Genomic DNA, 22923 nt, shown 5'->3' with positions numbered 1-22923 from the left:
ACTAACAAACTAGTAAGCTACTGTAAGTTTAACTCTGCCTGGTTTAAATGTTTCAAAATGATTAACAGTTGAAAAAATTAGAAATTTAGAAAAGTAATCAAAAAGTAATTAAAAGTAATAAGTTACATTACTTTAATAAAGTAATTGAATAGTTACACTACTTATTACATTTTAAATCAAGTAACTTGTAATCTGTAACCTATTACATTTCCAAAGTAACCTTCCCAACACTGCATATAATGGACTGATATGGTGCCCCCGAGTTTGAACTTCCAAAATGCAGTTTAAATGCGGCTTCAAACGAATCCAAATGCGGTTGTAAACGATCCCAGCTGAGGAAGAAGGTTCTTATCTAGCGAAACGATCGGTTATTTTCATTAAAAACATACAATTTAAATACTTTTTAATCTTAAATGCTCGTCTTGCCATGCTCTACTTGAACTCCTATGTTTTGTCTCAAGACAGTTAGGGTATGTCGAAAAACTCCAATCATATTTTCTCCCTAAACTTCAAAAATCATTTCAAAATCATCCTACATCGCTGCAGAAGTACCGACCCAGTCTTTGCAAGGTGAACATGCAAAGAAGATCAAACACCCTTAACAAAAAAGGTAAAACAGGAATATAGGGTGATTTTGAAGTTGAGGGAGAACATGAGATGGGAGTTTTTGGACATACCCTAACTGTCATGGCAGAGTAAGACAAGATAACTGATCGTTATGCTAGATAAGACCCTTCTTCCTCGGCTGGGATCATTTACAACTGCATTTGGGATTGTTTGAAACCGCATTTGTGGAAGTTCAAAATTGGGGCACCATAGCGGTCCATTATATCTAGAAAAATGCTGACATGTTTTCCTCAAAAAACATCTCGGATGACAAGGGGGTGAGTACACTATATGTGAATCTTTGTTTTAGAAGTGGACTTCTCCTTTAACTATTTTCTTGTCTTTTCCACCATGATGGCAAATTAAATAGGTCTATGCAAGTCAAAAGTCAAAGCAAAGTAATAGTCCAGATGGATGTATATACTGTCCAGAAATGAGCTTCAACTGTTCAGCTTTTAATTCTGTCCAGAAATGATATTATCCTGATTAAATGGCGATGAAAAAGGGGAAAATCCAAAGGGTAAGTTAGCAGATGGCCTTCAAGCATTAACCTCTGCACTATTTGTTCTGGGACGTGAGGGGCGAGTTTCATTTTATTACCAATATAACAAAGTAATGCAGATTTGAAGCGCTTTGACGGAGCGAAATCCAGGGCAATCTCCCTGATGGACAACAAACCCCCTCCTCACTTACTCGCACAAACATGCTCACTCTGTACACTCTCCACGCTTTCACTTGCCCTGTCATCATTCTGCCTCTATCCTTTCCTCCCTCAGCCTTTCAGGATCTGTCTTCATGCTTCTTTTATCCCACCTTTCCTCTCTCTCTCTCTCTTTTTCTCTCCCTGTCTCTCGCTCTCCTTCTCTCTCTCTGTCTGTCTCCGCCCCCGCAGTTCTAGCTCTTGCTGCAGGACCCGTTCAGCTGTCACAGACATAAGCAGACATTATCCACTGGCATACATTTGTGCCTTGGACTTCTGCAAGTAATGACTGCAGCATTAGGATTACCTCTGGACCCCCCCTCGACTATTCAACTGCAATCATTCTGTCTGTGACGGAGGGGGAGGAAGCAGCCTTTATCACACAGGGAGAGATGACATAAGTTAGATTGGTGGAGAATGAGTCATCAAATACAGTCAGTCTTTCAGCGGCTAATGCTTATGCTAGCTGGGCTTCTGCTGAGCAGGAAATGATGGCTTTGCTAAAGAGCTTGTATCTGTCATTAGACTACTACTAACAGGGAGACGTGTAACATATATGGCTGGAGATTTAAAGGATGTGCTTAAAGAGACAGTACACAAAAATAAAAATTCTGTTCGCTTAATCATACTCATGTCAACATGGTTGACTTTGCTTGTTCTGGCTACACAAAAAGAGAAATGGGAAATAATGTACTGGTTTTTTTTTTTTCAGTGTACTTACAATGAATGGGGAGATTTCGAGTTTCAAAAAGGAGGCAAATGAACCATAAAAGTGGTCCTGGGCTGTATTCCAGATCTTATGAATCATACAGTGGTTTTGTTGGAGAAATACACTCTAGTGAGCTGTTGGCACAAGAACTGCTGTGACCGAATCACTAAATCAATGAGCTGAATCAGAAAAAACAGATGAGGTCTGATCTGTCAGTGAATCATTCAAATCAATGAAAAGATCTGACTCAAATGTATGTTTCGTTCACAAATTAGACAACACTACTTCTCTCACGAACACATTGAGGGGAGCTAGGCTGGTTGTTAAGATGTTGAATGAATATTAACTTCAAATTTTTGGGCTGTTCCTCACTTAAAGGATTAGCTCACTCCCACATCATCCAAAAAACTCACCCCATGTCATCCAAAATGTTCATGTCTTTCTTTCTTCAGTCTAGTGTTAATTTTGTAAGCTATTTTCAATTTTAGTCTTAGTTTTAGTCCCGTGTTAGATGTCCTTGTTAGTTTTTATCATATTTAGTCAACCTTACCCAATTTAGGTTTAGTCAAGTTTTAATCGACTAAAAGTCTCAACATTTTAGTCTAGTTTTAGTCAATGAAAACTTGACATTTTAGCAATAAGATTATTATTAATTAACCGTTAAGTAATTAATTTGACAGCCATTTTTAATTTAATCTTAGTCTTACTCATGTGTACATTTTAGTTATCATATTTAGTCAACCTTGCCCTGTTTTTGTTTAGTCAACCAAAATGTTTGAACAATTTAGTCAGGTTTTAGTCAATGAAATCTTAGTAACATTTTCGTCATGCTGTATAATTGTTAAACTGATTAAAATGATTTTTCAAATCAATAGAATGTCAACTCGTAGACTTGGTTTAATTTACCTCATCCAGTGTACTGATTTATTATAGGCTTTTTATTATAAAAATGAACACCAAAGACTTATGTGCTCTCTCTATCTACATTATGAAAACTATAATGTATAAAAATTATAAAACAAACAAAAAATATTATAACAGTCTAATTCCTAATAGCAATTCCAATAATTCCAAATTGCAATAGCCTATGTTCCTCTATTAAAACAACAGCAGTTAAATGCACTTATTCAGTAACCGCAATCACAAACAATATAGTTGAGATCTCATGACAGAACACAGACCGGCTGAATGATGATTTCCTTTAGATAGCTAAACTCCAGCTTGTTTGTTGGTGTTTTCAGATCATCGTCGTTCCGAGCATGGAGGGAGGGAGGAGGGAGCATGTGCGCATGGTTGCCAGATTGCTTAAAATAAGCAAAACACAGGACAGAAAATGTAAACTTGCAACAGGGAAGCTCTGATTTGGGGATTTGAACTCTATCTGGCAACCACACGCGAAAGCTCGAGTAGTAGAGGCGTGGAAAGCAGTCCGCAATAACATTTTGTCTTCTTTTCTTTAGCGAAAATAAAGATAGGTTTTGAATACATTTTAGTCTCGACTTTCATCAATGAAAGTGCATGTTGACATAGTGTTTGTTCATTGACCTTATTGACTTCTTGTCTTCGTCTTGTCTTAGTCATGGGGAAAAAAGCTTGTCAATGAACATTTTTTCATCATACTTTTCATTGACGAAATTACCACTACTTCAGTCAAAAAGAAATTAAGGTTTTTAAGGAAAACATTCCAGGATTTTTCTCCATATAGTCCCATATATGAAATTGCAGTTTCAATGCAGCTTCAAATGGCTCTACACAATCCCAGCCGAGAAATAAGGGTCTTATTTAAAAAAAACGATAAAAAAATAAAAATGTATATACTTTTTGACCACACACGCTCGTCTTGGAAGTAAATTTTGTGGAAATTTTAATTCTGAAATAAACTAACCCTTTAAAGCCATTACATATCTGAACTGCTACAATACGTACGAGAACCAAGATAATAAAACACCAGATTCACGTTTATTTGTTTTGGATAAAACTGAAGACATTTTGTAGCACCACTTGCTGGGTATTTCACTTTGAATATGTTGTTAAACAATGTAATATACTGTAATTTTACAGAAATTCTGCAAATGGACACATTTTTCCAATGAGTCTAAGTTGCTTTTATGATTCTTTCCCAGTGTTTTTGTGTCCTTCTTGAAGCTTAAAAAGTCTCCATTCATTGTAAATGCTTTAAAAAAAGAAAATAGTATATTCTTCGAAATATCTCTGTTTGTTTTCCTCAGAAGTGAAATGATTATAAAATTCTCATGTTTTGGTGAAGTATGAGAAAATTTCTCAAGGACAAAAGTGCTGCTGTCTGCATAAATACGTACAAAATGGAACTGCCAAGATTATAACAGTCATCTGTGACAAAATGCTTCACTGGAGAGTAGAGTTTGAGTTTTGAATTATAACATCATTGCCCCAAAAGCAAGTGACAAGTGTTTCCCTCACCAAGAAAATTATTCGATTTCAAACAAGCTTTCTTTTTATGCAAAAATAATAATAATAATCCTAGAGCAAAGTACGATGGGTCTAAGCAAATTTCACGAGACGGTCTACAGTACTTACCAGATCTTGTGTTCATTAGTTTTCACTAAGCCAGTGCAATATGCAAAGGTCAGGATTATTTGATTCACCTAAATAGGGCATAATGATCACACATGCTGAATTCATAGTAGGGTGTAACAAAAGACAAAGCTCAGGGAGAGCGGGCAATTACAGAGAAACAAAATAAAAGCAGTGAATCGTGACTAACAAACAAAATCACTGACTCAGAGCACAACAGGAAATACACAAAGGCTATTTCAGACCAATCTGACCCTCTAGACAAAAAGAGAGTCTGTTGACATTAGAGAAGTAAAATGCTGACACAAGATAGTATTGTGAAGTGTTATTTAAAATTCAAGCCAGAATTTTTGTGGATCTATACAGTTTTAGCAATTATATCTTCAAGTGCCGAGCGCTTTACAGCCGACGCTACATTGTGTTCCTTCAAGCGCACGTTTTAAATGAAATCTGTCTTCTAGCACAATGCATTGTTAATTATGGCATACGCAGAGGTCATTTCAACTATTTTCTTCTTTAAAAAAGCATGAAAAGCATTCGAAATGCGGTTCTTTTACAAAGTTGAACTGTCGTGACATACAGTACATGTAAGAGCGGTGGTTGAGAATAATACGCTTTTACAAGGCCAGCTGGATAAAGGACTACACGCAATCTGCCTTGGGAGCTTCATATGCCATTGTTGTTTCTAACACATGTCCATTAGCGTGCAAGTTATTAACAAGCTGACAGGTGCATTATGGGAAATAACAGATCTTTCTGACATCTGTAAAATGCCAGACACTTAATTACAATCTCTTCAGATACTTCAAGTGAAGTGTACCAATACATCTCATATGTACGATGACTATAATTTGATATTTTATGAAAGGCGAGAATAAGAAAACATGTTTTGCACTTCCCTCATAAATGATTGTTAACACTCACATCTGACCCTCTCACGTGCCTGTATTTTTTGAGTCAAAGTCCTCTTCAGCAATTCATTTATGCTATGCTATGATAATACGGAATGCATTACATTGCATTAACCTCTGCACCTGCGTTAATTGAATCTGTGAGTCTTAATGAGACATGCAGAAAAGATCGCCAACGTGCAGCGTTCACCAAGGTTGTCTGTAATTACAATTAATGATGTCCCTATACTTTTTTCATTTATTTCTACAGAAAATTAATGGTTTGCCAATCAACCACAACAGAAACGTATGTTCTAGCTTGAATGTAAGTTAATTAGGTCCAGCTAAAGTGCATGAGCAACAAACACATCCATTACTTACACAGCACTATGAGCTCCATGATGGCCTCTCTGGGTTTGACGTTGAAGCCGTTGTACTGGCTGGTTTGGCAGCGGTATGTGCCGGCCATCTCTCGGGAGACATTGACGATGCGGAGAACTCCGTCGTAGCTTTCGGTCTGCATGTTTCCATCCGGCATGGGTGCTTCTTTATCAGCACGGGACCATAGGATGATGGGTTTGGGTTTGCCGGAGACCAGGCACTGCAGCTCTACTGTGTCGCCCTCCTGAGAGAGCAAAGGGGACTTTTCTTGTGGGACGGTCAGGTTTGGTGGAACTAGAAGAGAGCAGATGACGATTACAATGATCAATGAGATATCAAAAATTACAATGGATCATTTTACTGCACAAAAATGGGGTGTACAAAACACAAGCCCTTAAAGCAATGTTGGTAATGGACGGTAATGGATTTGACAGTGTTAATGAATTTGGTCTTGGTGGAACAGATCTGCTACGCTTGCTACTGCCAATGCATACGTCGATATGGTACTGTGAGTATTTAAGACATACTGCTGCTGCACAAGTAGCATATATAAAAACCGGTAGCAGATCAATACAGGTGGAGCTGTTTGAAAGGCAATGTTTTCCCTCAAGTTAATTTTATTTTATTTTTTTATATATAGCGCCAGATCATTTCCTTTCATTTCCTGTTCTATTACCTTTCCTATAGAACAGGTCTATACCTTGTTCTTTTATTAAACACATTAAATGCTCTTATGTTATTTATCTTATTTACACGACGACATGTCATTTCTGTCTCTACATGGTCTACAATTTCTCCGCCGCGAACACGCGGACGGGATGGCAGAGTCCACTCATAAAACCGGAATTTACTCTATAGCGCGGAATGCAATGGAATTCGTCCATTTTTGGATGCATAAATCAAAATTGGGTCTGTCACTTAATTCGAATCGTGATATGGACTAATGTCTGTAAATATTAAAACGCAAGAAGACGGTTTAGATATGAATCCTGCATGTTCCGCTTGGCTCTGTATCTATGAATGGCTCCAGAGCTGCTGCGAGAGTCACTTCATGTGAATTTTAGCGTTTCATTTGAGAAAACTAGCATCGTTATACTGTATACACAGAGAAACTCCACGGCAACCTGTCAAAATAAAAGTACGGTTTAACGTGTAACAGAAATATATTACTCTTGTATTACTTTTGTACAGTATAATGTACGTCTTCATACATTTCAATTAAATGATAAAAATAAATATTACAACCAAATTAACCACTTGATTGTAGAAAAAACTTCTACAATTATTATTAAAACTTTTTTAACAGAATATTCACACAAGTTTTCTTCCATGTATTAGTTTTAACAGTAAACCTCTGTTTGTTTTCCAAAAAATAAAAGGGTTGAATTTTCATTTGATTTAAAACAAATGTTTAATGCCTTCATTTGGTTATCAAAAAAATGTTCAAAATGTTGCAACTAAGAGTTTTGGACTCTTTTTTTTCACTGAAATATATGTTTTTGTTATTATACAGACAGTAAAGTATATTTATCCCTGTAATTGCGAAGAAGCATATTTAAAAGCCATCACTCCAATCTTTAGTGTCACATAATATAAAATTATATTTAACTGAATATAATAGTTTATTATTTATAAATTACTTATGTTCAACTTTTTTATTTTTAAACTATAATTTTGTCTAACTCACCATTTTTGCAATCTGTGACTACCATTCTAGGCCAATAAACGTCTAGTTATTTGTCACAGACATAATATCTATATTGGTTTTGCCAGTACATCAACAACGACATCCTGTCAGCCACCAGGTGTCAGGTAACGACGTTTCTGGCTGGTTTTCACCGTCAGACATCATAAACGTATGCAGACAGCAGGAAGGAGACAAGGTTTATGTTCTTCTGCTGATTCCAGACAACAGTCTGGCAAACCACCGCCTCAGCTACATGTAAACAAGGATGTTGTCACCTTTCTTCTTGGTATCCTAGCACGGACACTGTGCGAAGGTTACTGGGTTTACAGGCTTTATCTCTGTTGCACTGTCATGATGACAAAAGATTGAATATCATTTTACACAGACAAGGTTAGTAAGCTATTCTACTACTTCTACTAGTCTTAAGTCAACACATATAATACCCGTCATGCTATATTTGTGACTATAAACAGATAAAAATGCACCTAAAAATGAAAATTCTCTGATTAAGTTCTCTACCTCATGTCATTCCAAACACAAAAGAGTTAAAATTGTTGAATAAAGTCATTATTTTTGTTGTGACTAATGTCACATGGACTGTTTTAATGACATCCTTACTACTTTCTGGGCCTTGAATGCGGTAGGTGCGTTGAAAAAATATCTAATTTGTGTTTCGAGATGAATGAAGGTCTTACGGGTTTGGAATGACATGAGGGTGAGTAATTAAAGACATTTTTGGGTGAACTATCACTTTAATGTTTATTGCCTGGCCTGATTTACTTACATTGTAAGAGTTTCTTCTTTAACTAAGAGATGAAACAAGCTAATTTTCTGTTGTAACACACAAATACTATTGACCGACCCAACCTTGTATTCAACCTGTACCGTTCCTTGAAATGCTGACAGGCACTCAGGACGTCAGGGTGCTAGGGAATGTGAGTTTTCCACATCAAATCCCCAAATGACTGAACAATTTGACCAGAACACTTTCCACCAACTATTTTGATTGAGTCCAGACCTCTGAAACCGCGGGGTCAGGTTGATGTGATACCATGCTCTGTGAAACAGGGCAAACTGAAGACGTCTTCAACAATGCCACAGAAACACCAGTTCCTCTGAAATTAGCCACTGGGGTGCCACACAGGCCCTTTCCATTAAACATGAATCTGACTTTACTGTACACAAAGCATATGGACATGAAGTGTCCAAGTCTCCACGGCCCAGTTCACAAGCTCAACGCCATTAATAAAAGACCTGCATGAAAACAAGGGCCCTAGTTGGACAGTGAGGATAAGTGTGTTCTTCTGGGATTCTTTTAAAAAGTAGGAAAAACTTTATACAGTAGAAGAAACGGACTGTCATAATGAAACCTATCATGCACGTAAGAAATGCGGGATATGAAAGATGATGACAAAGACAGATAAATACTGTACAGTGAAGAAAAAAAAGATATTTTTCTCCTTTGGAGATAAAAGACAAATCTATCTTCTCTCCTACATAAGGTGAGGGGGAAAGACAGATTTATATGAACGGATGGTAATGAGTATAGGACAAAAAAAAAAAAAAAAGAGTAGAACAATGCTGAATATATTTCCGATTGCAACTGCAGGGAGCCTGGTGGGAGAGAGATCTTGTGTCTGCAGGTTGATTAAGCATGACTTCTTTAGCAGACCCAGGGCAAACAAACAAACAAACAAACAAACATAGAATATTTTGCATAATGAAATGAGTCAGAAAATAAATCACATTACCCATTTTGGCTACATAAAAAATACTGAAACAGCATTATCTATGTTTTGTGATGGAAAAAAATGAAAAAACCTTTCAGATTGACATTTGTATCATTAAAATGTCATCAGTGGGGGTGGCTGAGATTATTTTGTTTTATTAAAGCTATAAAACCGTAATGTGCTGAAACAGTCTGTGAAACAATAACAAATGTAATCACCGTAAAAAACTGATCTCAATAATAAATAATTTTGAAGTTGTACCGAAGAGTCTTGACATCCTACCATTAACCCCATTTACACTGCATTTTTTTTCTTTTACTCAGTAATGCATGCATGATTTCTAATTAATTTGTATTTATAATTAATAAATCCATGTTAATGTAAGTGCCAAGCTCGTTAAAACATGGAAATTCAAAGAGTGATGTTCTCAGTAAATCTTTTTGAATCCTCATGGCGTTATTATTTAACAGCTTCAGGTATATACATCTGCGTATGCCCTGATTACAGTATTGTTATTGTTAATTAAAACTAAAACTATAAAAAATTGGTTTTGGTAAATTAAATGAAGCAGCATTAAAATACAGTATAAAAACTAAAACTAACTGAAATAAATAAGTGGATGTTGAAACACCACAATGATTAAACTTAAATAAAAATTAAAGTGAAATATAAATATAAAAACTACAAAAATTAAAAAGTACATAACACAATTTCTGAAACAAAATAAAAGTAAAATAACTGAATATATATATATATATATATAAAACCTGATTCAAAATATTAATAAATGTTGTAATAGTATATAAATAATACTAAAATAAAGCTGCTTGATTAATACATCATGAGAGTTATCATTATGTTATTTTATTATTTAATATTAAATGGTGTTATGGATTCCATCCTAGGGTAGTCATCTGGATATGTAGTGTGGGCAAATATCAATATGAAAATAAATAAAATTCAAATAAAATGTAGCCAGAAAAAACAAAAGATTTTGGCATATTAAATGTATGAAACGCAATGCAAAATAAATTAATATGCCATCTTAAAGATGATTAAATTGTTAAAACTGTCCCAAAACAGAAAAAACAGTAATTACCTTTTTAAAAAATAGGATTTAATCATTTAAAAAATAGGGTAAAAATAACTCACCAGTAGTGGAGGAGATGTTGACGTCTATGCTGATCTCTGGTATCCCTCCGTTCTTTAGTGAGGCCACACAGGTGTAAGTGCCAAAGTCAGTAAACTTGAGGTCGATGATGTCCAGGTTTGTGGTTCCTGGGGCAACGTCTGGGTCAGTCTGGGTAATGACCATGCGCTCTGAGCTACGCAGTGGACGGCCGTTCTTCAGCCAGCTGAACATCAGCTCCTCAGGCGGTGTGGCCTCCACCTGACAGGATATCTTCACCTCTCTGCCGATCTGAATGTTGTCGTCATTATGATAGGGGTCGGGTGTGATCCAGAACCGGCCCTTCTTCAGAGCTGTGTGAACAGAATGAAATGCGACGGATTTAACATTAATGAAAAATTCAAGTCATGAGGTTATTTCTTCAACTTTGTGCAATTTCGTCTCTTTCAGCTTTTTAAAAAAATAAGTCTTAAGACATACTTTCAATAATTTATTTCAATTGGCCACCATTAAACACACATGCTTCACATGAGAATTTGGTCGTTTTTATAATTTTCTTCCCCCCTTTTTTCCACCACAGTATCATTTCCACCACATCTCAAGTAATATTATTTGTTTATTAGCATTCAGTGGTGGAAATGACATTGATGGAAAGGGTAACATTTCATGTATGCTAAATAAACACAATTATTCCATAGTCTGTCCAAATACGGGATTCTGATTGGCTGGCAGGTATGCAGTAAAACAATTTAATGCACAGGTAGTAAGTCAATTTAATCACCGTTCTATATTAATGTGCATCAATTAAAGTTAGTTACGTGCCGTAACTGACAAAAATAACCGTAATTTTTACCCATTCAGTCCAATATTGCGCTGCAAAGAGCAATACTAGTTTTAACTTGTCTATAACTTGGCAAATGACCATGGAATAACAGTGATAATCAACGGCTTGGCGTGCATTAAAGGATTTTAAATGCAGTTCACGACGGGTGGTTCTTTGCCTCCGTGTCATGCATTTAAAATCCTTCAATGCACACCAAGCTGTTGATTATCCTTTACATAATGCACACACTTTTTTACATAATTTTACAAAATTACACCTTGATTTAAAATTAAATTATTGTATTAATCAGGGATGTCACTAATGATTATTTTGGTAATTGAGTAATCAGTTGTTTATTCTGACAATTAATCAAGTAATTAGATAATTATAGTTAATTTTTTGTAGTAATATAAATAGACCTGACAGAAAAACAGCCTTTAAAATTACTTAAAATACATAAATAATACCAATGAGGCAATTATAATTAGTTTAAATAAGGTATCAAAAGCAAATAATGATATGGTTTTATTGACAAAACTGTTAAAATACATAATATATTATAAAAAAATAGAGCTAATGTACATTATGTGTTATAACAAATGAATGCAAGAGGGCATCAATGGCCTGACGATTGTTTTTACACTTTACTGCACAATCTAATCCTTGTTTAATATTGACTAAAAAACATTTCATTCAAATGTCCACTTAATCTTTAATATCTGGCCATTTTTACAACAGAGATGCTACAGTCAAATTTCTTTAAAATGTGGATATCAAAAAGTGTAAACTCACAGGGGGGTTTAAACTTTTTTATTTTGAAATCGTGATGAACAGTTAGCATACTGAGAAAGATATTGGGTTTGCTAGGTTTATAAATGATTTACCTTACAAATCTGATGTAATTGCACCTGTTGCATTCCCAGATGAACTTTATAACAAACCCAAACAATATGCAGAGATGGAGAGGGTTCCCACACCTTGGTTAACTTCAAATTCAAGGACCTTTCAAGAATTTTTTTAGGTTCAATAACCTCAAATTTAAGGACTTAATGTGGGGACACATTTCAACCTTGTAACATACATTATTAGAGTTTTCATGTATCAAACGCAACTATGCAAAAAAAAATATATATATATTTTTGACCATATGACAGAGATCTGATATTCTATTTGAGGGGGATTAAAAAGCCCCAAAGCAGCACAATGACCATATCCCACATCAAAACTCAAAATATTTCATTTCCGTACCTAAAATATATATTTTACAGTCACCCTTGTGCAGATTGATCATAAACACAGCTAAAAGGCTTCCTACCAGTGGCCATAACAAAATCTTGCACAGTTTTATCACAGGTAGAATGCAAAATCAGCATATAATGTGCTCATATGTGATCTTGTAAGATGTGCTCCCTTTATACAGAGTGCGCGTGATCGCGAAATTAAAAGTGAAAGTGAATAGCTGCTCATTCAAAAGAGATTTAAATACTCAGCATACATACGATAGCGGCTTCCTAACGTGTGAAAATTATATTCAATATTAGAATGATTGCGTGAGCAGGTGGTAATGACCAGAAATTCAGCGGGAGCAGGATCAAGAAAACAGTCCTGCATAGGGCTTTAATACAAAAAACGCACACAATGAACAGCGACTGTAGAAAGCAAAAGCCGAATACCGGATATTTTGGGCAATTTAGAAATCCCAGCCGGACGCATTTTTTAGGTCCAAAAAGAGGACATGTCCGGGTAAAAGAGGACATATGGTCACCCTAACTAAGGTAAATCAAGCAAGCTAGTAAGCATAGGCCACGAAGTGCTGGCGAAATAACATTAGCGGACTGGAGGGAATAATATGGAATTTTTTCCAGAAAACTTCTTGCACAAAATAAATTCAAGCACTTTCAAGGACCTGTATCGATGTATGTTTATTTTCATTAACTTTCCACGGCCTTGAAATGTTTTTTTTGTCAGATTCACAAACTTTCAAGGATTTCAAGGACCCGTGGGAACCCTGGATGGAGTTTGAGACGCTCTACACATGCAAGTAATAACTGGTTGTGTGGAGCAGCATTTACTGTGAATGGAGCTGCTCTTCACACTTGTAAATAATTAAAGTGCATATATTAAACCTACATTGCATATATTTATTTAACTCAATCATAGCATTTGTGAATTCATAATAGCATTATGCTTTATTATGATTTTTAAATGGGTTTAATATCATGCAGTCAATAGTCAAATAATTCATTTCATGGAATCTGGTCCGTGGAATGCGTCACTTCCGGTATTTTGCCGGTTACTCAACATGGGCAAAATGTAATTGAGGATTTTTTAAAATTGAGTTCTCGGATTGAATTGAGGAATCATGACAGCCCTAATATTAACACATTTAAAATGTATTTAATAAAAAATATTTTGCTAATGAATCTTGATTTACTTCACACATAAAATGCTCTGCTGAAAAGACTGTCTCTTTATAAACTGATTTTTCAAATAAAAGTATATTTAAAAGGAGCAAATATAGAAGTATGATAAAATATTAAGTTGTTTCTTATTACGTATTTGTATTTTTACATTAAATATTTAGTTAAAATAGTTTCATTATGACGTTTATATACAGTGTTAGTTTTCATCAATTCCTGGTACGTTAAAGCCTGGCGCTGAAGAAACACCCATTTATGAAAGCACTTTCATCTTATAAAATATCAGTTTGCTCAAGAAGCAGTAACACACTGGACATTTCTCATCATAAAGTGTGTTAATCTCTTCATATGAGATTTGTACTGCAAGGTTAATGATGCATTAAATGCAGTGCGTCAGTTTACATAGCTAAAAGGTCTTTGCCTAATGTAATTTCAAAACAGTTTAATGTACGACGCATTCCCCCAATTCATTCACACCACTGCTTTTCAAACCATTATCACTGTGACAAGCCAATGACATAAAAATCACTAAACAAAAAATGTTAATAAAATACACACAGGCTATTTTCAGGGGATGGAGGTGAGTGACTATCATCTCAGCCTGTGAATACAGCACAAATAAAGCTGGATCTTAAAATACACCACCCCACAATCACCCTACTATAAGGTGAGAAATAAACAGAGGGCCCCTCTAGATACTAAACACGTGATATTATTTAGATGAGGGATTGTCAGGGAGTCACGTTCTTTCTCTGTTCAGAGAGAACAGACGACTCCTTTCACAGAACCTCAGTCCTTTGACACTGACATTGAGAAGAACTCTGACTCAACCATACCGACATATACAACACTGGAAGTGATGTAAGAACGGCGTGACATGACACACACTTTCCACACTCTCGCACACCACTCCACACATGCTAATGAGTGAATCTTTGCAGGGTTGGATTGAGAGATCTTGTGCATTGTGTCTCATATTCAGAAATAACTAAGAAATAAGCCACACTAGACCGAACAGCAGCTATTCTAGGATCTTTACGGGTTAAAACCGCACAGTAAATAAACTGAAACAGCATCCTGCTGTTCTCAAGAAAAATGGGTCTTTTATTTACAGTCAACATGAAATCAACACTTAGTACAGAACTAATTACTTCCCTTATATTCCTGGTGGTATTGTATTGTTGTATTATGAGTGTGTGAGTGTGTGTGTTAAGGGTGTGTGATATCACGATTTTTGATCGTGGAAGGACAAAAATGTCTCCATGATCTGCTATTGAAGAAATATTTTTAGGGACCCTTTTTAGGAACCTATTGGAATTGCTCAGCTTCTTTTTCTTCTTCTCCAAAATGAGTCACATGCTCAAACTCATGTAAAACTATTTACATCTGATACGGCTTTCAGAAATGGACAAAATGTCCCTTGGGCTTTGTTTCACATGTACAAAATATGGTAAACACATGCAACACACCAACACCCATAAAAAAATCCCTCTGTACGAAGTCTGTTTTTTTTTTTTTTCCCGGCAAGTTTTGTGCCATATTTGCCATTTTCAGGCATTGTATTTAAATAAAATCTACCTAAAGATGTATTCAGATCAACACCAAATTTGGTCAGTGTAATCTAAAGAACTTTGTGACGTTAAATTGCGAAGATCTTGAGTGAGTTTTTGTTGAAGGGTGTGTCCGTAGTGGCCTGACAAACTTCAATGATTCGCCATGTAAAAGGAAGTTGTTATAATTCAGCTATATAATGTCTGATCTACATTTTATTCACTTATACTCATAGCGCCACCTGCTGGCAACTGGCATGTTTTAGACTCTAACAGACTCCTCATAAAGATTTAATGACATCAATATTATATTTGGTCAGTCTAATCTAAAGGCCTTTGCAATGTTAAAGGAGAAGTCCACTTCCAGAACAACAATTCACAAATAATTTACTCACCCCCTTGTCATCCAACATCCCTTGTCTTTCTGTCTTCAGTCGTAAAGAAATTATGGTTTTTGAGGAAAGCATTTCAGGATTTTTCTTCATATTCAGACTTCAGTTGTGCCCCCGATTTTAAACTTCCAAAATGTAGTTTAAATGCAGCTTCAAAGGGCTCTAAACGATCCCAGCTGAGGAAGAAGGGTCTTATCTAGCGAAACAATCTGTCATTTTTTTCGGGAAATAAAAATGTGTATACTTTTTTTAAGCACAAAAGGTCGTGTAGCACAGGTTCTGGCATGCGCGTTCACGACGTTACGTACTATTGAATCATGGTGAAAGGTCACGCCGAATGTAGGTGAAACCACAGACCTAGTGTTTACAAAGCGAAAGCGCAAAGACTAAGAAAGTGCAAGTAAGTCAAACGCTGTTTACAAACAAAAAGGTACAATGTGTCGGATGATTCTGAAGTTGTAGGGGAAAATAAGATGTAATAAGAGTTTTTCGCCATACTCAACCTTTTTTAGCCGGAGTACAGAGACGATGAACTTAGACATGGTTCGTAGTAGTGATGGGAAGTTCGGATCATTTTACCGACTCGGACGTTTGAGTCTCGTTCAGCAAAATGAACAAATCTTTTTTCAAGTCATTTCGCTCATTTTAGCAAAATCAGCATCACGTGACAGACCCATAAGATGAACGAACGACTCGAAAAACCAGAAGACTTGAAACAGGTGAACTAATTCCAGTACAGAACCTAATAGGATATTGCGCATGCGCGACTGAACGAATCACTCCCCGAGAACGCTTGTTCTTCGCGAGTCACATTAAAGATTCGTTCAAAATGAATGAATCGTTCAAGAACGACCTGTGGAGCCTGTGCTACGCGTGCTTTTGTGCTTAAAAAGTATACAAATTTTTATTTTTCGAAAAAAATGACTGATCGTTTCGCTAGATAGGACCCTTCTTCCTCGGCTGGGATCATTTAGAGCCCTTTGAAGCTGCATTTAAACTACATTTTGGAAGTTCAAAATCGGGGGCACAATTAAAGTCCATTATATCAAGAAAAATCCTGAAATGTTTTACTCAAAAACCGTAATTTCTTTACAACTGAAGACAGAAAGACATGAACATCTTGGATGACAAGGGGGTGAGTAAATTATTTGTAAATTGTTGTTCTGGAAGTGGACTTCTCCTTTAAATTGCAAAGATCTTGAGTTTTTGTTAAAGGGTGTGTCCGTGGTACCCTGACAAATTTAGATTTTTCGCCATGGAAATAGGTGTTGTAGCTCAGCCACAAAATGTCTGATTTGCCCCAAACTTCACGTGTGCAACTTCACCTCTGAGTCCTGGCCTGAACAAATTTAAAGACCAATTTTCTGTTACAGTCATAGTGCCACCACCTGGTAGCAGGAAGTTTGGCACATATAAATTACTTTGACATATTCCTCCTATATTTACCACTTTAAATGCATATTGCTCACTGTTTGTTGTTTTCCTAAAGCCGTTGGATAGTGCTGAGCCTGACAAACATTGTCTATTACTGGACTTAGTTATCTTTTGCATCTGATTGTGTTAATACTGTTAAAACACACAAGGTATATATATATACCTTGTGTGTTTATATATATATATATATATATATATATATATATATATAGTTACCTTGTAAGGCTTTGATTTTAAATAGAGAAAATAGTTTCCAAACTTGCAAAACAAAAAACAAACATGACAAAGAATCATGATAAAATCGTGAATTTTCACGAAAAAATCATGATATATGATATTTTTGCCATATAGCCCACTGTTATATGTATTTTTTTCAATGCTCTTTCATCTGACAGACCAATTTCAACAATTTGATCAGCTCCTGATGGATAAAATCAAGTCCTGCCCTACATTTTTACTTGTTCTTTGTCAGAAACCACAGGAAAAAATGGGTTGTAAATGCGATTTTTCTAAAGTCAAATTGAGGGGGTCAGAGTCTTGGTCTCTTTTGGCATCCCCAATCTCCATCTAGCCACGAGCCAAAGCAAAACACCACGATTTCATTTCCAAGTCATTTTTAAAAATGCTGTGCATCTGGCCCTAATTATTAATCAGTTGCTGAATTATTTAAAAACAGCTTTTATGAGATCTTATTAACCAATTTATTTGCATTCGTGCTGCACATTTTACAAGCTGTTACAATCTGGGCTCTTAAGAGAGGATGTTTGAAGGTGGGCTACGATGCTGCCAGAGCCTGCGAATATTACGAGATAGACGATAATGAAGAGCTGCAACTTCGCGGGGTTGCTTTATGCAAGGTTCAGCTCGGCAGGCCTTGCCTTACTGGTCAATTTGCGACTTAATCAATAGCGTAATATTGTGGTGAGATAGCTGTGTGCTCTTTGGTGACCCTATAAAACTTGCAGGGTGTTAATGCTTTCGAGTCCAGTTCCTTCACATGAGTTCTGTCATTATCAAAAAGCACTGCAGGTAAGCAATTACCAAGAGACAAGCTGCGTAATCTTTCCAGAACATTTAAAGTCAGGTTGCTACACGTCGAGCGTTTGAGGATGATTTCTTACAGTAATCCGCTGTAATAACATCTCTTGAAATTTCAAAAACGCTTAAAATGGAAATCCAACTTTTTGCTTCAACTTTTAATGAGCTTTCCAACAGAAGAATATATCAAGGAGCTCCTAAGAGACAGCATAATGGTTTCTCTCCACCATTTGCACCTGTGTTTTGTAACTGTTTGTTTTATGAAGTGCCTGGGAACGAATTAAGACTTCACCTTGAATTACTTCAATGCTTTTTGCATGGCATGAACACAATAATAATGCATTCGCCATGCTCAAAGACTATTCCTTTCTGGCGTCAAACATATGCAAAGGATATTGATGAATGCATTTCAAACCATTATGTTTTGGATACGTCTTTTCTTTGTGATATTATAATTAGTTAGCTGTTTCCTCAGCTCAGCACCCAGCACAGATCATTGTCAACATGCTCTTGTAGCATTATATGAGAATCAATAATCCTTTTGACTAGCCCTGTAGTTGTGCATTCAGAGTGAATGGGAAAATCTTTTACTGATGAATATGTGGTGCCACACACAAGCACTTTTCTTTATTATAATATCTTACGTAATCATAGGAATATTACAATGATTTTTCTTCACGGTCACATTTGCACTAGTCAAATGCAGCTCTTTACAAAGCAAAACTGGAGTTTCAAGCTTACTCTGCAATGCTGAATATTTCACAAAGGGTCTGTCATTTGCAAATGGAACACTGTTTTTTTGCACATAATATACATTGCATTAAATAAATGTCTTTCATAATCTAAAGTAAACCGATTATCACTGAACAAGTAATAACCAACCAGTTCATTCACCATTTGTGAAATCAAGGATGATCAGAAAGTTTGCACTTACAGCTGGGAGCCTTTTACATAAACAAAAAAGACATAAGGGTACATTTTATGAAACTGAGATTTTTACATAATCTACAATATGAATAAATAAGCTTTCCACAGATGTATGTTTTGTTAGGATAGGACAATATTTAGCCTGAACTATTTGAAAATCCGGAATCTGTGTGTGCAAAAAAAAAAAAAAAAAAAAAAAAAAAAAAAAAGGAAGTATTGAGAAAAATTGTCCAAAAGAAGTTCTTAGCAATGCATATTACTAATCAAAAATTAAGTGTTGACATATTTATGGTAGAAAATATCTTCATGTAACATGATTTATGATTTACTCTACTTAATATCCTAATAATTTTTGGCATAAAAGTAAAAAAAAAAAAAAAAAAAAAAAAAAAAAAACAAAACAATAAAAAAAAATATATATATATATATATATAAAATACTATCTTTCTTCAGCCCACTCTCTACAGTATATAAATAATAATAATAATAATAATAATAATAATAATAAAATCATTATAATAATAATAATTTTATAATAAATTATAGTATAATTATAATTCTAAATTTGATTACATTATTTACAGTTTATATTATTACATACGGTACATTTTTATACACGCATATTAAAATGATGATAATTAATGTGATAATAGAATAGAATAGAATAGAATAGAATAGAATAGAATAGAATAGAATAGAATAGAATAGAATGTTTGGCTGTATATTACATTAATTAGTAACTGAACAAAAAAAATGAAACTAATGTGTATTCATTTATGAGAATGAGGGTCAAGACAAATTTATGCACATATGCATCTGTTCTGGAGGAAATTTTGCATGAAAATCTCTTCTGTGCATGCAAAACAAGTGTAGAAATATATTAAATAATACAAAAAATATCTGAAAACAAATATCAGTGAATGAAACCCACCATCTCACATTCCCCAGGCAGTATTACAATCAACACAAAACCCTACCACCAATATACGTGTCCTCTCATTACAGTGGAAGAAATGCTTGAATACAAATCTGTTATTAGCTGTAGTAAATCACCACTGCAGCCGTCTGCTAATATTCACCGCCTCATCAAAAGCAACTGAATTCTCTATTATCCATTTTGTTATTTAGCAGAGGAATAAGTCAAGTAGTGCAGTGTACAAGAGGATCATGGCAAGGCCTGCTAATTTGAAAACAGTTTTACAGGCCAAGCATTTCAGTCATTATATCCAGTGGAATCTCACCAATGTGCCCTCACATTCACAATGCTCATGCATTGCTGTGCTTCAGACAACACCAAGTGTGCACAGCGATTCTGTTGAGAAAACAGCTGATGTGAACGACCATCAAAGCGTTTCAGGTACGCAATTTACATATCACAAATAAGACCAATTTGGGCGGCCAGGAGTAGGGGGGATGGTAGGACTGATCTTTGCATGCCTGTTTTGATTGCTTAGTGGAAAGTGGCCTGAACGGGAGATGATATCTCCTCTGTAAATAAATAAAAAGATGAGTTTCTATGGCAGTGTGCAGGCTCAGCAATACCCTTCCTTCCATCAGCGCTCCTCCCAACACCCTCCCTCCAGCTAATAAATATCTTATAAAGAACGAGTCGGGTTATTTTGCAGTTATCTGCAGAGCAGACCCTGCAACGTTTGGCATAATCTGCTGAAGAGGCTCTGCGCTGGTACTGACAAGGCTCAATATTTGAGTGATAACCGGGGAAGGGTGGGGTGTGTTTTATTGATGATGCTGCCAGCGGGTGGTGGAACAGAGCTGTCAGAAAAGGCCTTACTCAGGAATGGCTATCTGGTCACTCCCACCTGGGTGCCGCTAAATGACGTCCCGGTACGGCTCCCCTCGGACCAATCTGTCCCTAAGTAATCCCCGCCTTGTGTTTTTTCTGTGTAGGAGCTGAGCAAGATTATACAAGACATTTATTATGTTTAAGGAAGCACTGAACTGAAACTAAAAATTCCATCATCATTTACTTGAAATCATGTCATTCCAAATCTGTATGACTGACTTTCTTCTGTGGAATGTATAAGAATTTAATACAATTACAATCAGGCTTCAAGGCACCATAAATAGGGATAGGAATCATGAAAAATTTAGTATTTGTAAAAGTATTTGGTAAAGTACAAATGCAATTCTCTTTAATAAACGTAAAATGCCTATGAACAAAAATGAGGTATAATATTTTATGAATTCCCTTTATTTGATTAAATATCACATAACGAAGAACTGGCTCATAGAGTCATTCACTCGGGAATCTAATATCAAACTACTTTAGTATAATGTTCTTTCTGCATTGGTGGAAGAATAAATATGCGAGAACCGTTACCGGAACCAAACATAGTGCAAATAGTGTGTTGTTTTTATTGAATTTAAAAATATAATGTAATGCTAATATATAAACTTGGTTATTTTGCGTTTACAACACATTCAGTTTGTTAGTATTTTTATGTATGTATCTAATTCTTGTTACATATGTTGCATATATGCATGACTGACAAATGTGCATTAAATTATGCTTAAATAATTTATGTTAAAACTGTGTAATCCAAAAGAAAAATTGTATACACAATTAAAGTCTTAAATGGATAGTTCACCCAAAACTGAAAATTACCCCATGATTTACTCATCCACAAGGCATCCTAAGTGTATGTGACTTTCTTCTTTCAGACGAATGCAATCACAGTTAAATTAAAAAATGTCCTGGCTCTTCCAAGCTTTATAATAGCAGTGAATGGCTGTTGAGATTTTGAAGTCCAATAAAGTGCATCCATCCATCATAAAAATACTCCACACAGCTTCAAGGGGTTAATAAAGGCCTTATGAAGTGAATCGATGCTTTTGTGTACAAAAAATATCCATATTTAAAACTTTATAAACCATAATCTCTAGCTTTAACTAAGTAATACGTGCATACATAAGAGAGTGACGTTTCAGTGGATGACGTGGGACATAAACGTAGCATAAGCTCCGGTGAGAAGTGACGAACATGAAAGCACAGTGGAGAAAGACAAACCAGCGGTCACATATTACAAGCACAAAACAAGGATTTGTAAAGAAAAATGTCAGAGGATTTCGATATAAGCTAAGGTGCCGTTTACACGACAACGTTTTCAGCCAAAAACGGGAAACTTTTTATACGCTTTGCCTGTTCTTTTACACGAAAATGGTGTTTTGGGGACTGAAACGCATAATTTTGAAAACGGGTTTTAAAGTGCAAGGTTTTGAAAACGCCACCTTTGTCATTTCCGAGTAAACACCCAATACGGGAATCTTTGAAAATGGTGATGTCCGTGCGTAGTACGGTATGTTAGGTATGAAGACATGCAGCGTATGTGTTGATTTTAAAGGCAAGTGTGAACAAACAGCATGTCAACTACTGGCCTGGCATACGTATTTACAGCATTTTTGCCAGTTTTCATGCATACGTGTAACACAAATCGCTTTGAAAACGTTGTTGTGTATACGTGAAACTTTTAAAAAAAAAACTTGTCCGTTTTTGACTACATTGTTGTCGTGTAAACGTAGCCTAGGAGGACACTTGTTCTCATTTGCTGTAAACCAAACTTGCTTCTTGCGAGAGTAGCATCTTCTCACTGGAGTTTACGCTACGCCTACATCCTACGTCATCCACTGGAGCGCCACTCTGTCGTCCTGCGAATAGCGGTTATCGGAAGCTAGGGATTAAGTTTTTAAATATGTTTCTTACTCAAACGCATCGATTCACTTCAGAAGGCATTTACTGACTTCCCAGAGTTGTGTGGAGAGCTTTTTATGATGGATGGATGCACTTTATTTTGCTTTAAAATCTCAACAGCCATTAACTGCCATTACAAAGCACGGAAGAGCCAAGACTCTGACCACATTCGTCTGAAAGAAGAAAATCATGTACACCCAGGATGGCTTAAAAGAGAAGTCCACTTCCAAAACAAAAATTCACAT

General features: G+C 35.7%; 1 protein-coding gene across 1 annotated transcript in view; it reads right to left on the bottom strand.

Moving 5' to 3' along the window:
* mdga2a (MAM domain containing glycosylphosphatidylinositol anchor 2a) overlaps nt 1-22923 on the bottom strand; it is a 194019-nt gene that overhangs the window by 76299 nt on the left and 94797 nt on the right. Inside the window, exons 7-8 of the mRNA XM_051133144.1 lie at nt 10409-10738; nt 5840-6133 (exon numbers count right to left, since the gene is read on the bottom strand). Of these exons, the coding sequence (XP_050989101.1) occupies nt 5840-6133; nt 10409-10738 (624 nt within the window). The remainder of the gene's footprint in view (nt 1-5839; nt 6134-10408; nt 10739-22923) is intronic.

This window comes from Labeo rohita, chromosome 17, assembly GCF_022985175.1.
Source record: "Labeo rohita strain BAU-BD-2019 chromosome 17, IGBB_LRoh.1.0, whole genome shotgun sequence".
NCBI classification, from domain to species: domain Eukaryota; kingdom Metazoa; phylum Chordata; class Actinopteri; order Cypriniformes; family Cyprinidae; genus Labeo; species Labeo rohita.
The sequence above is the reverse complement of the archived record's forward strand: the minus strand, read 5'-3'. Positions and strand labels throughout refer to the sequence as shown.